Here is a 16,350-nt window from a genome sequence, read left to right as displayed (position 1 = left end):
CCTGGTTTGAAGGACAGGAACTGTGTCTAAATTTAGTAAAAAGAATAAATTAATTTATAGTAACAGGTATGAGAATTAGGCTTCCAGTTCCAGTTCTCGATTTTTATTGGGCACGTAATTAATGCAGTTGTTTTTGCTGAAATAATAAGTTGTACACATCAATGAGTTTGAATATACAACTAACTTATTCTTTATCCTATCATTTTTGGTAAGAGTTCTTGGACAGATGATGGGAATGTTTTTTAATATATTCTGGCGGCATTTTTTGTTTATTCTTTTCAAAAAAAAAAAAATGGCTTGATGCGACGTAAAAATAAAAAAATAAAACAATAATATGTTTTAAAAAAGGTTTTTGAAGTGAATTTTTTTTTAAATAATAATAAGAAATGATTAATGTGTTATATAAATGAAAAGAATTTGTATGAAAATGTGAAAAATGTTTGTTTTGTAGAAAAAAATTGAAGAGGAAATGCAAAATGTTGCATGGCTGGAGTTATCTGATAACTAAGTTTTATTTATTTATCTGTTTTTGGAGGCCGATAACCAAGTTATAAGAGTTTGATTAGTGCCTAAAAATACAATTTTTAATATGAACGTTTTGCCTACCAGTATTCGAGGAAAAATAGTAAAATACTATGCTTCTTAAAAATTTTATCTCAAATTTGTTTCTCAAATTATGTGTCACAATCATATGAGGTAGTGACATATTTTTTAAGATAATAAATTACATAAGATTGTGACAAATAGTGTAACATTTTTCATATATGAGATTAAGATACGCCACTTGATTTGAAGAGACTAATATTAGGGCAATTCAAGCCACTTGATTTGGTAAAAAGAAATTGGCTTCTGAGTTCTGAACTACTTGTTGCAGAATCAGCAAACAAACTTGCTACATGTATATTTTTTATATTTTTGTTTTTTCAAATTAACTATTAAATTTATTGGACCACGTATAAACGGCAGGGTGCTTAAGTTGAATTAATCTAATAATCCACCTCTTGGCCACGTTGATGGGCTCCGGCAGACGTTAATTATTGGCCAACTATTCCAAATTGAATTTCCGAGCCCCTTGAAGGATATTTCCCCGGCTTGAACCTTTTGACTTTGGGGACCTTGAAGTGACGCGTTTAGCCTTGTGAATAAGAAACGAAAAACTAAAGCATCTCTTTTTGGTAAAGTAAAAGAAAGCTAACATTTTACTTCCTTTCTGCCCAAGTATCTTAGTTTAACATTTTCTTTTTAAAAAAAAAAAAAAGAAAAAAGAAAAAAGAAAAGAAAGAAATCCACTTTATTACCGTTTCCTCGTCGCTTTCCTTGTCATGGAAAGTGGAAACGAGCTCTTTTCCTTCCTCCCAAGAGGTCATTGCCTCGTCATCAATTAGGACAAGGTAAACAACAGTCAATTCAGATATAAGTATAGCTAGGCATCTCAAAAGTCCACTCACCCATTAACCCCTTTTCTCTGGCTTTGCTTTTCATCATATTTATCTCCAATCCTCTCAGCCAATTTGGAGGCTACTTCCTCAGTACGAAAAGGAACAAATAAGAAGGTAATTAATTATCTCGACCAACTGCTACATTTCCATTATGTTTAAATTACTTTTAGATGGACAAGGGATTATCTGTTTCATTGGAGTCAGCCAGAGCCCATATTTATTTATTTATTTAAAAAAAAAAAAAAAAAAAAAAAAACCTAGCTGATGAAGGCTGCCAATTATAAAGTTATTTAAAAGCATGAGAACTCAACCATTCAGCAACTTAGGTCCATATTTAATTCACCAACAATGGTATTGTAGGCATTTAGAAATTTTGTAAATCTCTTAGACATGATGAATTCTAAGAAAATAGACTATTCAATGAATTTTGCAATGGTGTTGGCGTTGGGAGGTCAGGAAAGAGCACAATGGTTCGGTGTTGACATGAGGAACATGGTTATGGCTTGCAAAAATAGCTTTCAAAGTCTCTGTGTTGGAGAGTAAATGTAACACCTCGAGTTCCACGATGAGCATATAGAACATATATTTCTTTAAATAACATTTTCATGAATATCTACCCATAAGAATTCCAACAAGTTAACCAGAGCATCTATAATCTTTAATATGTATTATAATTCATCAATTTAGCCATCCAAGAATTCTATAGATCCTGATAAAATTATAAGACATTCAAGCCAATTACTTCAAAGTCTTTCAATAAATCACTACAAATCCTCATAATAATATCAAACACTTTGTACATTTTTTTATTCGCGTAAATGTTATTTAAAGAAATACATGTTCTATATACCCATTGTGGAATCGGGGCATTACAGTAAAGGTAGAAATTTATGACAAAATGAAAAATAAAGAAAATAGCAAAAGAAATAGAAAATGGAGACGAGATAATTTTCACTACATTTTCACTCGTATTGATAGATAACATTTACATTATGAATTACTTCTATTTATAGGAGAATTGGGTTAGATGAATATAAGATAACTATGGTAATCAATTAAACTTGATAACAATCAATCCTCATAAACAAATACCCATTTATGATAAAAGGATTTTTATCCTTATCATATAATCTAACAGTAAGGGCACATGCGCACAACTAATTGTTTGGGCTTGTTTTTTTGTTCCTGGTTTCAAACACAGAGAAGCAGTCGGGGTGAAGTGTTGTTTTGTCTTGATTTTTGGTTACTGATTTCAATTTGGCAAAAGATGATTTTTGTAACTCCTTGATGCTGCGTTTTCTGGTAGAAGAAAAACAGGTAAGCAAGTTGACAAAATGACCTGTTTGAAACTGAGTCACAACTTAAGACCTGATTGTCAAAATTGAAATCACATGACTAAGTATGATTTTTCCCGACAATTAATGCAGGGTCTCATGGACAATCCTATCTGGTAATATTTTACATTGACAGCAAAAGCAAGACACAACTGTGAAACCAAAAATCTTAAATGATCCAGGACTAAGAGAGTTCGAAAAGATCATCCATTTCCTTTCAATTGATTTTAATCCCTTGGTCAGTTCTTGATGTTTTTGATCATGAGTCTGATGAGACTGGAAAGACAATTTTGGTGCTGATTTTAGCTGTTATTGAGGAGGATTTATAAGGACTTAACAAGCTGCGCAGGGCTGCAACACAATTGGAGTTCCCATTCCTGACTCGGTTCCCAACAACAATTGAAGGTGATCAAGAAGATTACTATCCAAAGCCTCTTGAACCCTTTGCTTGATGAAACCCAAACATGATTTGAGTAGAATCCACAACTTGCATCCCTATTATTTCTGATTCAATTGCCCGGGAAAACAACTCCCTTTGAACTTCAAAATGAGCTGTCAGGCATGCATCAGAATATGTTTACCCACTTTCTTAGTTTGAAACATCCATGCTCACCTCTGCCTCCCACGTCCACCACCTGACACTTGCTCCGGCCACTACACGTGCTTTTGACACAATTTTAGATAAAACTGTGACATGTAATTCACTTTTGATATTTCTGACTCAAATGCTTTTTGTGTTGATCCCTGAGAAAGTGAGAAGCACCAAATTGCAAAAAGCTTATGGCCAACTGATTAAAATGCAATCATATTTATTCATGTCAGTATGCTGAGCTTGTGAGTGAAGATGAGTTCAAATTTTAATCAGTTGCCATCAACCATGCCACCAGTGATCCACAGAGGGAACAGTTGAAGGAGAATAGGTCTTATTTTACAGTAAAAGATGGTTCCCACACCAATTGCCAGACAAGGATGAAAATATGCAATCCAGGAGCTGGAAAATCTCAGGAGAAAAAGCTTTTGACTAAACATTCCTAATATTGACTCATGATATAACTATTAAGTAAACAAAATTGCTATTAATATAAAATCCATAAACCACTTTAAATCTGTACTACATTTCTTAAAAGGTGTCGTACCCAAAAGGTTGTGCTCATCTCCGTTAAAGAACCTAGAAGACTTCCATTGTAATAGTGCTCTGGATGTATCTCAGCTATCTCTTTATTTTCCATGATAGCCATCTGCTGAACCTACTTGGCAATGTTTGCAGCCATGTACGAACCAGGATCATATCATATGTTTAATCTGGAGTTTGAAATAAAAGCACGCATTAGCTTTTGAAAAAACAGAGAGTAAAACCATGTACTGAATGATTAGCACAGCAATAACCAAATAAACATATGAAAATAATTGAATAATTGAACCGAGCAGAATGACAGAGATAAGAAAATCTACCTGAAGAATTGTTTGCACAAATTTAGAAGTACAGGTAATGTTGATACAAGTTCTTGAGCACATCCTTTTGTCTCTAAGTGTTTGCATATATAACAAGCAAAGAAAGGAGATGAAACTGCAGCTGCCTCGAGAAAGTACATATAAGCAGGATCGGCTGTAATATTGCTAGAGAGCAGCTAATAGGTTCAATTGAGATCCTGTATGCACCAACCTGCAAATATACCGCCACCATCACGTACAGCTAGAGCATATAGAAGTAAAAGGTTCATAGGCTCATAGCAGGATAGTCCATCTGAGTCTTTAAGGCGCTGGATTACATTTACAGATGGTTGTGCTTCACAAAGAAATGACAATCAGGCCATTGATGATTTCATCATCAGTATACTTCTTCATTACATTTTGTGCATTCTCGCAACTTGTTTATTTTCACTTCATCAATCATCTATCATATTCTAAACAGTTTTTGTCCATTTTAAAGGACAAGTTCAACCATCTAGGATATAGGAGGAACGTCATAAAGTTCACGAATGAAGGGAAAATAGGACCCCGATACAAGCTCACGCATGATTGTAAAGGTGACAGAAAACGTGCTTGAAACAAAATGGGAAGAAAAAAAAAAGAGCAATCTTTTCAAAACACAAAATTTTGGCTAATGGCAAGATAGCCAGAAGACCACAGAGCTGAGCCTTCAGCCCACAAAATTAAATGGTTGAGGTGGGTTTACATGTGGACTAGTGCCACATCCAACTTTCACACATTTTATTGAAAGATCCAATTCCCGCTGAGCCAAATACCAAGAGGATTTCTGCAGTCAAAAGGATAAGCCTCACAGTGCATGCACGTAGTCCCTTAAGGAGGTTACAGTCATGTTCTAAAAGATCAGATATATTAATAATGGATAGCTGGAAAGTTTCTGCTGTGTGCATTTGTTAAATAAATCTGCCAAAAAGAAAGAAACAAATAAGGAGTAAGACAATACCTTCCCAAAGCCAGCTTGATCAGTAATCCAAGCATATTTTCTGACATAGAATCCACGCCTACTCGCCTAGGATCGTGATAAATTGGCATCCAGTTTCTGCCATCTTGAATGTGGTATCTGCCATAACAAACAATAATCAGGACAAACAGGACAATGTGGTATCTTGAATGTGATGCAGGACAAACAATAATCACCAAAATCACAAAGTGAAAGTAGGAGAAAGTAGGGGAAAAGAGAGGAGAAAGAAGTTAAAGAGAGAGAGAGAAGCTAAGGAGAGACAAGAATCCAGGAGAGAGAGAGAGAGAGAGGAGAAGGGGGAGAAAAATAGAGAGAAGAAAGGGAGAAGAATCAATTCTTCATTTTTGGTTTTTTTATTCAATCAACTCTGCCTCCATTGGAGTACAAATCTTACTTAAATATACTCACGACTAAATGAAACTCGTTAAACATTGATATTATTACAGTTGTGAGTGTTCGGGCAGGAGATCCAAGATTATTCATCTTAGTCAACAAAAGCCCAAGAAGTTAAAAAGAGAGAGAGAAGAGAAAGAATAAGCTAAGGGCAGACAAGAAGCCAACAAGGAGAGAGAGAGAGAGAGAGAGAGAGAGAGAGAGAGAGAGAAGAATATCAATTTTCATTTTTTATGAGAAATGATATTTACACTGTTATTCGACTGCTAATGTGCTATACAACTGGGATGCTATGAAAATAAAAATTAGTCATTAATCTTTCTTTTTTACAGGCCGTCACGCCATCTCAATTTTAAGTGAACCAATATTTCGTGCCTAAACCCTTCCATCACAATGAATCAATCAGACATATAGAGGTGAGGCCAAAGCTTCTACACGATAGTTAAAACTCCTTGCAGATCTGGACCCATATAGAAATGAGCAACAAAACACCTAGGAATATGTCATAAGTCATAACCAATGATGATTCTTCTCCTTAATTTCATTGACAAGTACTTTAACCTTTAACCACAAGGAAACAAGAACTTTCCCCGCATTTACAGTGTGAACCTTAGGAATCAAACATCGCCAGCAAACTCGTGAGACAGGCAACAAACAGGATCATCAAAATTTCCCTCAGATTAGCAGAATCAAACTTTCTCGTGTTTCCACCCATTTAATATGTTTTAAGTCTCTGACAGTAAAAGCGCCTACAGGATTGCAAGTTAAACAAAACGAAGAGTATTTACTGTTTGTTCTCTTCGTTTTCTTTTTTATTTATTAACTTGCAATCCTGGCCCATTCATTTGGCCCGACAGTAAAAATTAAAAAGAAGAGTACTTTTTTACAGTTCTTCTATTCGCGTATGAAAGTTGAAACACATTTTCTTCGTCGGCATTCATTTGACCCATTTCCAATTATTATAGGTTTTTCCGTACTGTTCTTGTTGTACCAAATCTTCTTCTTCTTCCTTTTTTATTTTTTATAGATTTGTTGTACCAAATCTTATTGTTGATCTATTCATTTTTTTTCTTTTTTTTTTCTTTTTTCTTTTTTTTTTTTTTCTTTTTTTCTATTTGCTGAAAGCCTGAAATCTTCCGATTCTTCCCCCTTCCCTTTGAAAAAAAAGAAGAAGAAAGAAGCACCTTTTTTTTTTCCCATTCACACTAAAACATAACAACCCATACAGCAGAAAATCTATGACGCCTTAAATCAAACAACAAAAAATTCAGAAGAAAAATAAAGTCTTCAAAATGAAAGAATTACTAGAGAAGCAGAAAGAGCAAAAGTATTAGCTAATTAACCTGAGCTTCGGCGGTGGCAACCAAAGAAGAAGGAAAGGGCTGCTCCAAGGGCGAGCTTCGCTCTCCCTTGGAGCCGGCGACCAAAGCTGCGGTCCTCTTCTGCATAGCAATCAGCACATTGTGCCACGTGATCACCCTCGAATGGGCCTTCCCGTGCAGGCCCACGTTGAGGTCCGCCAGGTCCTCGGGCTTCACCTTCGCCACCTCCTCGGGCTCCGCGCCGTCCAGCAAGTGAATCAAGGACGAGCAGAACCCCTTCGATATCTCCGAGTCGCTATCGGCCCTGAATCTCACGCGCCCGAGCTCGTCCAGCTCCGCCTCCACCCACACCTGCGTGGCGCACCCCGTAACGCGGTTCTCCGGCACCCGAGCCGACTCGTCCATCGGCGGAAGTAGCGCCGCGTAGTGCAACAGCCGCTTCACGCGGTCGATTGGCTCCGGCAATGACCTGAACTCCGACACCACACGGCGGAGCCTATCGGCGACTACCTCAGAGGAACCTAACGGAGTCTCTGTCGCCGTCAAGCATGACACGCAGGTGCTACGGTTTCGACTCAAACTAGCATTCCATTCCAAATCCGAGTTCCAAATGCATTTGAAAGGCATAAATGCAAATTTTCTGTCCTGCGTAATTATAAATTTCAATTTGGTCCGCTTAGACCCTGGATCATTGTGGTTCGTTAATGCCACGGAGCGTAAAAAAGAAGAAGAAGAAAGAGGAAGCGCTGTGTTTAAGAAAGCAGAGATCATGTTTGGACAGGGAGAAAGTTACGAGAGAGTGAATAAGAAGGGGCGAGAAAATCAAAATGCTAGAAATGTCAGAGAAGGTGCTGAGTTGGACAGACCGAGAGAGAGACAAAGAAAAAAGCGAGAAGTTCGTGACGAGTGCGAGCGAATCGATTGATTGAACTGGTAAATGGGAGATCCAAGCTTCCAAGAAGCGCGCACGGCGCACCGTTAAAATGAATCTGAATCGGAATAAAGTAGGTGGTGGCAAATCTTATTACGATCGTATACATATGGAGCAGCTAAAATGTTTATGAGATGAGAAATACATATATTGGGAGCGGAGGGTGCGGAGCACAGAAGGTGGGGGACCTCTGTCGACACTTGTGCCAAGGTGCCGCCACGACAGCTAGAGGACGCCCAGAAGTCAAGGAAATAAAGTCCGTATATTACGTGTTGATCCCAGAGGTTCAAATGTACGCATTTTCATACACCACCAAAATTATGAGGTTTTTTTTTTTTTTTTTTTTTAATTTGATTAATTTGTGAGTTTTGATAGTTGGTGGGTTAGATTCGGAGGTTTATTAAGATAAGTTATCAATTAAATATGTTAAGTGAACAAAATTGTTCACACTAATTTGTATGTAATGAATCCGTGTACGCTGGCAGATTGTGTTGACGAGTTGGATTTGAGTCGGACAAATAAACAGGATAATTCATACTGTCAGCAGAACTTATTTAATAAACATGTTTTATTGAGTTGACCCAAATACAGCTTGTTTGACCCGTTTCAACTTATATATGAATTTTAATTTATATGCATTTTAGCTTTTTTTAGGTTTTCTTTTTAATCGTTAAAAAAATAATAAAAAATAAAAATTTAATTTAATTTATACATATTATATGGGCCACTCTAGGATTGACCCGTTTGGAAATTTAGGTCCACTCGAATTAACCTAAACACGATTATATATAATCTTAACCTGCTAATTTCTTATTGAGTCTGTGTCGTGTTAAAAATCACTAGTTCTAAATCTCTAATGACACGTTATCAAAAATAATACGATCTTTTTTTTTTCTTTTTTCTTTTTTATTTTTTATGTAGGTAAACTTCAAACACTTGAGTAATTTCCAATCCAAGTATCAGGTAAGGGCGGCTAATTAACTCTTAAGGTATAAGACGACAAATTAAAGTGAGACCTTTTATATTTAGATATTAATTAAATAGTATTGATTTTAATTTATTTAAATTATACTGAATTGTTGTTCATCTTTCTTTACTTGCATGTCTTGAAAATGAAAAGTAACAAACGACATTTAAAGTATATTAAAGTTTGACTTTACGAAGTAATTAATGTTGATTATATCATTAATTGTCTTTTAATACTATTTTTTAGAAGATAAATTATTTTTTAAAGAAGCCTTTATATCCTTTGAGCCGCCCTTGTGGGAGCCCAAAAATTCAAAACTACACCAATAATAGGAGGAAATATATCCACTTGCCAATTCGACTGATCCTGTAACACTTTTTTGTTAGTCTTAAGAATTGCCAAAGTTATCATCCCTTTTTCTTTTTCTTTTTTCTTTTTTTTTTTTTTTTTTTTTTAGTAAAAACAACTCATTACTCATACAGTAGTCTCCAAAGAAGTTGGATTTTCAATAATCAAATTATTGCAAAGCTATTTACATCGAAAATCATAACACCCGCACAAACTAATTTAAGATAGGGAAAAGCTCATTGCATAATAATTGTGCACAATCACCCATATTCGTGGGATTCATGTGAGTGGGAACCACATACATGGATCCCACCAATATGAATAATTGTGCACAACCTTGCTGCAGGAACGGATCTCCTTCAAAATATTAGCTCAATGTTTTCCCTCTCAATTCTTGCAAGTTATGGACTACAACAGTTTTTTTTTTTTTTTTTTTTTTTTTTTTTTAAAAAAAAAATAATAAGTAAAGTAAAGAATAAAATAAATAGATAAAATTCATTTGACAAAATCCAAATAACTTCAATATTTACAAGATACGATATCTATAAGATATTTTGACTTTTTATTTTTATTTTTTTGACATGTCCACACAAGAGAGGAGATGAGGGATTCGAACTAGTGATCTCTCCTTCATGAAGCGTAATCCCTAACCGATTGAACTATTCCTTAAAAGACAGAAGATATTTTGACTTAAGCCTATGGTAAGGATCACCATCATTTGTTAGTGTTATTGCAAATGTTAGGTATAAAGTGTGCATGAAGGGGCGGAACTATCTTTATAGGTTGGGGGCTAATTTTAAAAGGCCCTTAAAAGTCAAAACACATGCTTTATGAATTATGAGTATCATCTTTGCAAAATTTATTATTTACTCCCCAAAAAGTTTTATAAAAATTTTATCTCCCCTTTTCTTGAGCTTTAGTTCCGCTCTTGGCTACATGGTGCAATAAAATTTTCTTTCAAATTGAATTGTTGAAAATTCTTTAAATTTAGTTTATTAAATTAATGTGATTTTCATATATATTTTTAATAGAACATGTGATTCTCACATGTATTTTAAAAGTGGAACTTTCACTTCATCTCTTGAATTGTCGCCACTTTTGCAATTACCCCATAAATTTAAAAAATTGTCAATTTAGTGTATATATTTTTTAATTTCACAAATCTGTTAGGATTTTTCGTTAAATATTGTAAAATTTTCAAAAATACCATTTCTATTATATTAAAAAAAAAAAAAAGTTCAAAGATTCATGCATAGGCATTTTACAAATTTCATTAGACCAACGCATAAATCTTTACAAAAAAAAATTCTCTTTTTTTTTTTTTTAACCTAAAAAATTGATAGGTATTTTAGCAATTTTGACACCATTTGTTAAGATTTAACAAAAAATCTTAACAAAATGGTGAACATGAAAAAAATAAAATAAAAGATAGATATACTAAATTAAGAATTTTTTAAATTTATGAAAAAATTGAAAATGTCATAAAAAAAAAGTTTCAATTGAGTTAAGTGGAGTCTCTCCATTTTAAAAATACATTAAAGAATCCCCGTTGAAAAAATAGATGTTAATTTAATAATTGCCGAATAGTTAAGTTTATGGATTTGTGACATTTGTCATCTCATTTGACCAATTAAACTTCTTGATTTGAAATATTTTGTGAATTTTCTTCCAAACTTTATTGTATTTGGTGGGTCAAAAATTTATTTATTTATTTTTTGATAATGGTCAAAATTTTATTTATCCAAAAGTGAGAGGGTCAGTATTTATATATGAATATTAAGAAGATATGCAATATAAAATTGGATGAGAAGTTTGAATTTTCTACCGTTGCTACTTACAAAAATCAAACTTGTGGACGTCATGCATTTTGTAATCCAGACAAGAGGAAAAGGATAAGGCCTGAGAAATCGCTGATTTCAAAGGGAAGACAATTCAAGTCTTAATTTCTAGGTCCATCTCCCAACGTGCTTGGCGTTTCCACGACCTTCACGTAATATATGAATAATGTTAAAAATACAATTCTAACTCAATTATTGTACAATCTCAAGGTACATTGAGGTTGTACAATAATTGAATTGAGATCGTAGATGAATCAAGGCTCCACGTAATATACAGGATCTGTGGCCCAAAATTAATGTTGAGAATATTAAGATAAATAAGTTTTTGGGTTTTTACTTTTTATTTTAAAAAAAATATTTGGATGTGAAATAAATATAAAAAAGAGTAATGTTATAAAATACATTTTTATCTCATAATTATTGATCCTACAAAGATAACGTGACAATCTAAACCAACCTTTAAATTAGCCTTTGTATTTTTTTTTTTTTTTTAAAAAAAAAAAGAAAATAGAATCATAGGTTGATTGAGACTGTCATGTGAGTACTGTGAGATAATTATGAGAAAAAAAAAATGTGATTTTTAACATTTCTTATCAAATTTTTTTTTTTGTATTTTTATAAGGCCTCGTTTGGTTTGCGGAATATCTATTCCATTAGGAAAAGGAATAACTATTCATGGGAATAGATGAAGGTGGAATGGAATAACTATTCCTATTCTTTTGTTTGGTTATAACGGTGGAATAGAACATTGCATATGTATTATTTTGTTTGGTACAGTGCAATACATTGGTGAATGGAATCATATTATAATCAAATTTTCTAAAACACCCTTATAATACAAATATAATTTATATTCTTAAGGACATTTTTTTTTTCTTTATTTAAGAAACATAAACAATCATACTATGACCTTTTTTTGTTTTTTTTTTTTTTTTTTTAATTTCATAGAGTTCATGGCTTTTTTTTTATATATACAATTACGCTACAAAATGATTTATAAGGGAAAAAAAAAAAAAAAAAAAAAAAAACACACACACACACACACACACAGACATAATCATCATATCACCATCATAAAAAAAATAAAATAAAATAAAATAGATCATCTGCAAAGCGCTTTTTATTTTATTGTTTTTTATTTCTTTTCCAGCAACAAACATTCATTTTTTGCTTACAAAGTAAAATGATTTATAAGAAAAAAAAAATAAAATAAATAATCATCATAAAAAAAATAAATCATCTACAAAGCCCTTTTTATTTTATTATTTTTTATTTGTTTTTCAGCAACAAACATTCGTTCTTTGCTTACAAAGTTTTTCTCAAACCTCCACAAGACAATCGGAGTCCCCCCAATATTAAGAGGTACTCGTTTTGCTACATCTAAGTGCATTCTGTAAGCTAAATCATAGGAGGAGGAAAAAAAAAAAAAAAAGAAAAAAAAAAAGAAAAGAAAGACTACCCCACAACAAATTAAGTTGGTTGAGAAACAGAGAGAGGAGGATGAGAATATAATTGCAGAGATGGAGAGAGATACTGATGGTGCATTTGAGTGATGAATTTTTGAAATCAGAATTAAATTCTTATTTTGTTTGCGAATTTTGAGATTTGACTTTTTAGAAAAAATTGAATAAAATATGATTTGTTTATAAAAAATTGAATAAAATATAATTTGTTTTTTTTAAAAGTTGAATAAAATATGATTTATTTTTGAAAAAAGTAGAATCAGAAATATTTTATTGTCAAAATTTCGTATCCAAACACACCATGAGTTGAGAAACAGAGAGAGAGAGGGATAAGAGACTTGGGTGTTGAGAGGGTTGGGGTTTTTGGGCAAAAGACGAATTTTATTTATTCCCACAGGAAAGGAATAGGTATTCCACTCCTTTTTGAGTGGAATACCTATTCCTCTTCGTAAGGGAATAGCTATTCCGTGGGAATAACTATTCTTTTAAATAATATACAACCAAACAAAGGAATAGCTATTCCGTAGGAATAGCTATTCCTTTCCATTGATCTAATCCGCAAACCAAACGAGGCCTAAGTGTTTTGTCTTTGAATTGTTTGTTGATGTTTTTATTTTTATAAGAGCGAACAAAAAAACAAAATTTCAACAATAGGAGCCTAAATTCAAGATAACATAATCTAGCAGATATTTGAAAGTAATTTTGATTTCAAAAAAAAAGAAAAAAAATTATTAAATCTCATAAAAATTATTAAATTAGGTTTTTTTTAAATAATTTTATTTAAGATAATTTTGTTTGCATGCTTTAACTTTTATTTTTATTAGATAATTTAAATTTTACCATCTTAGTATTTAACATTATTAGAAATTTTTAAATTTTTTTAACCTATTTTCTCTCATTGTATATTGGGATGATAAATCTAACTCGTTTAAATGAAAATGATTATGATTTTTTAAAATTTCACCCTATAGTTATGTTAAAAGGACTAGACATCCCTAATTCCTACAACTTTATTACCTTCTTTGAAATGTTAAAAATAATACACGCTATGCTTGTTTTTTCTTCTTAAAACAAAAATATTAATAAATAATCAAAACAAAAAATACTTCTAAAAACATATTTTTATTTTTATTTTTATATGATTTCATAACATTTTTTTTTTTTTTTTTTTAAAAAAAAAAAAAATGGCCCTCAAAACACTTTAATAAACAGAGCCTACCCCATGCTTATCGGACTTAATCATTTGGTATGCTGATTGGTTTTCCACTAACCACCATTACTTTTCTTTTGACACGGTTATTAATAAATAATAATAATAATAATAATAAACCACTTTCCAAAAAAGAGGTATTGCTGTCAGTAATCAAAAAGCTTTCCCAAATTGTAAATACTTAGTGAGTGTCAATTAATCAAATCATAATAAATGACTCATTGAAAGGTGGTCCAAAAGCTTGTTAAATTCTAAAGAGTAAATTGACTTTATATATATATATATGTATATAAATGTATATAGCATTATCAATCTATTTTGAGTAAAGATACGTGGCAGTTTGTATTTCCACCTACCACTTTGATGGAGCGGAAGAAATAGTAAATAAAAATCTACATTATTTGTGTTAATTGAAATAATAATTTTTTTAAAAAAAGAAGCTATTTTAATTCTTGCTGGTTTGGGGTCATTGGCTGTGCTCCGACATCATGATTATTGAACAATATTAACTTGACAGTGCTCTTTCCATATCCTATGACAATCAACCCCTTCCTAAATTGCTAATAATAATAATAATATTAACCTTTCTAAATTGAAAAAAGAAAAGAAAAAAAGTAACTGCTCGATTTGTTAAACTATTTATTTTTTATGTTTTGTTTTTGGTTTTTAAAATAAAAATATTAATAAATAAATCAAAACATAATTGGAAGAAACATAGATATCGTTGAATGAATTTTCTCCGACCTAATTTGGAGAAATTTTATTCCAATGAAAACCTCACTAAAACTTGCAAAATCAAATGTGTGCAATCTTCATGTTGCTTGATCATGTACAACTGGAATAGGATCATTTCAATTTTATGATTAAGTTTTATTTTATTGCATCTAACAATGTATATTAAGTCATGTTATTTAAATTTTTTTAATGACGTGACTATATATTCACTATATGATAATATATAGACCATTAAATTTGTAAAATCAAATATTTACACCGTTAGATATTTGAAATCTATTATTGACCTTGAAATGGATCCTATCTTGGTTGTACATAAGTAATCTTTAAAACCTCAAGGTCCCAAGGAATATTCCCTTATTTATTTATTGGAAAGAATGCTCTAGTGACCATCAAGGTATTGCCTTTTATCAAATCGCTCACTAAGATTCAAAAGCTATCAATCTTCTCTACAAGGTTAGAACTATATATTATCAAATAAATCATTTTGTCCACCTTATGTCCAGTTTAATTAAAATAAAAAGGAAAACTTATAATATTGTAAATATAAATATAAAGAAAAAAGGAAAAAAAATACCGTTTGAGAGTCGCCTAGGGGTAGGCGAATTACCCCAAACTTTTAGGGTTGTTTCGGCCCCCTCATTTGTCCACTCATGCTCCCTTAGTTTATTTTGGTGGTGCAACTTTTCTTGTGCTAAACTAATCATGAACAACATTAATAAACAAAGGTAGATATTAGATCTTGGGTGGGCACTAGGCGGTGCATGAATACTGATAGCAGCCAGGCATATCTCCTAAAAGGTACAAGTATTTTATTTTATTTTGATTTAGTTTTACGGACAAAAGATGGTGGGCAGTGGCATCATGCATGACATGAAGCTGCATCCAAGTTGTTTGATATTAGAATCTATTCCCCGACTGATCAATTGTATTTTCTATATATTTTGGTCACGAGCCTCTGAGAACATTGCATCCAAGTTATTTGGAAAATGTTTAACTACTTCATTTTAAATTTTTTATTTTTTATTTTTTTATTTTTTAACACCAGAGTCTATTCATGGTTTGCTTAATGAATCAATTTGCTTTTGAATACTTTGGTTGCGTGCCGCATCCTCTAGGATAGTTTCGGACAAAACCTAACTTACTTTAAAAGCTTTTTATTATTAGAGTCGTAATGCAGCTTCCTTTAAACTTTTTTCTCAAATTAAAAAGTTATATCATTTTTTGTTTTCCTATTTATATGCAATTCACAATAGTTTTCTTTATCTTTTCCCTATACCATTTAAATATTCTTTAAATTATATGTTATGAGAAAGATAAGAAAGATAAATCATTTAATGCTTTGCTTGTTTCAGCGTAAAATGTTTTATGAAAAATGATTTCTATATTTTTCGGTGTTTGGTAGAAGCGAAAATAATAGTCGACAAAAATCATTTTCAGTTTGACCATAAAAACTTTTTTAATTTTTTGAATTTTCGGATTTAAAATCTTTGTTTGTGGGAATCAGTCACCACCAAACATTTGAGTTTGTTGGTAGCTCGAATATACAACCGAAGGTCCCGGATTTTGGTATTCAATTGCCAGAATCCTGCAATACTTGCCGGAATCGATCGGATTCAGGCCGGAATCTGGCCAAATCGCCAGATTCCAGCAGTAAAGCATGAGTTCGGCCAAATCTGGTACGACCGTTGTGGCTGGAGTCTGGCCGTATGAGGCTTGATTCTGGCTGGTTTTGGCAGGATTCTGACCAGTATAGCCGAAATATAGCTTGTCAGAATTCGGTTGCCGGATTCCGCTTCTCATGATTGGGATTTTTCCGTACATGCTAAATGCTGAAAAATATTTTCGGAAAAATCATTTTTCCTGAAAAATATTTTCGGAAAAATCATTTTTCCTGAAAAATAATTTCGTCGAAAATATT

At 32.4% G+C, this 16,350-nt stretch overlaps 1 protein-coding gene and 1 long non-coding RNA gene across 3 annotated transcripts; one reads left to right on the top strand and one right to left on the bottom strand.

Annotated features, from left to right (window-relative positions):
* The first annotated feature begins 1,486 nt into the window (after window positions 1-1,486).
* Window positions 1,487-2,977, top strand: LOC133865898 (uncharacterized). Its single transcript, XR_009899827.1, has 3 exons — window positions 1,487-1,553; window positions 2,641-2,756; window positions 2,867-2,977. It is a non-coding gene; the product is annotated as an uncharacterized LOC133865898 (long non-coding RNA).
* LOC133865884 (sufE-like protein 2, chloroplastic) lies at window positions 2,812-8,077 on the bottom strand. 2 transcript variants are annotated; one of them, XM_062302406.1, is made up of 5 exons: window positions 6,959-8,077; window positions 5,205-5,321; window positions 4,226-4,436; window positions 3,910-4,075; window positions 2,812-3,517 (listed from the first exon to the last, which is right to left on the bottom strand). In XM_062302406.1, exons 1-2 carry the CDS (start codon window positions 7,706-7,708, stop codon window positions 5,271-5,273), a joined length of 801 nt encoding a protein of 266 aa, XP_062158390.1. In that variant the 5' UTR covers window positions 7,709-8,077; the 3' UTR covers window positions 2,812-3,517; window positions 3,910-4,075; window positions 4,226-4,436; window positions 5,205-5,270. The 2 variants fall into 2 exon arrangements, with proteins under 2 accessions (XP_062158390.1, XP_062158381.1); XM_062302397.1 differs by lacking the exon at window positions 2,812-3,517 and having other exon boundaries at window positions 3,680-4,075.
* Window positions 8,078-16,350: the final 8,273 nt, after the last annotated feature.

This window comes from Alnus glutinosa, chromosome 1 (assembly GCF_958979055.1).
Source record: "Alnus glutinosa chromosome 1, dhAlnGlut1.1, whole genome shotgun sequence".
NCBI lineage: Eukaryota > Viridiplantae > Streptophyta > Magnoliopsida > Fagales > Betulaceae > Alnus > Alnus glutinosa.
Note: the sequence above shows the minus strand (reverse complement) of the source record. Positions and strands in the feature narration are given on the sequence as shown.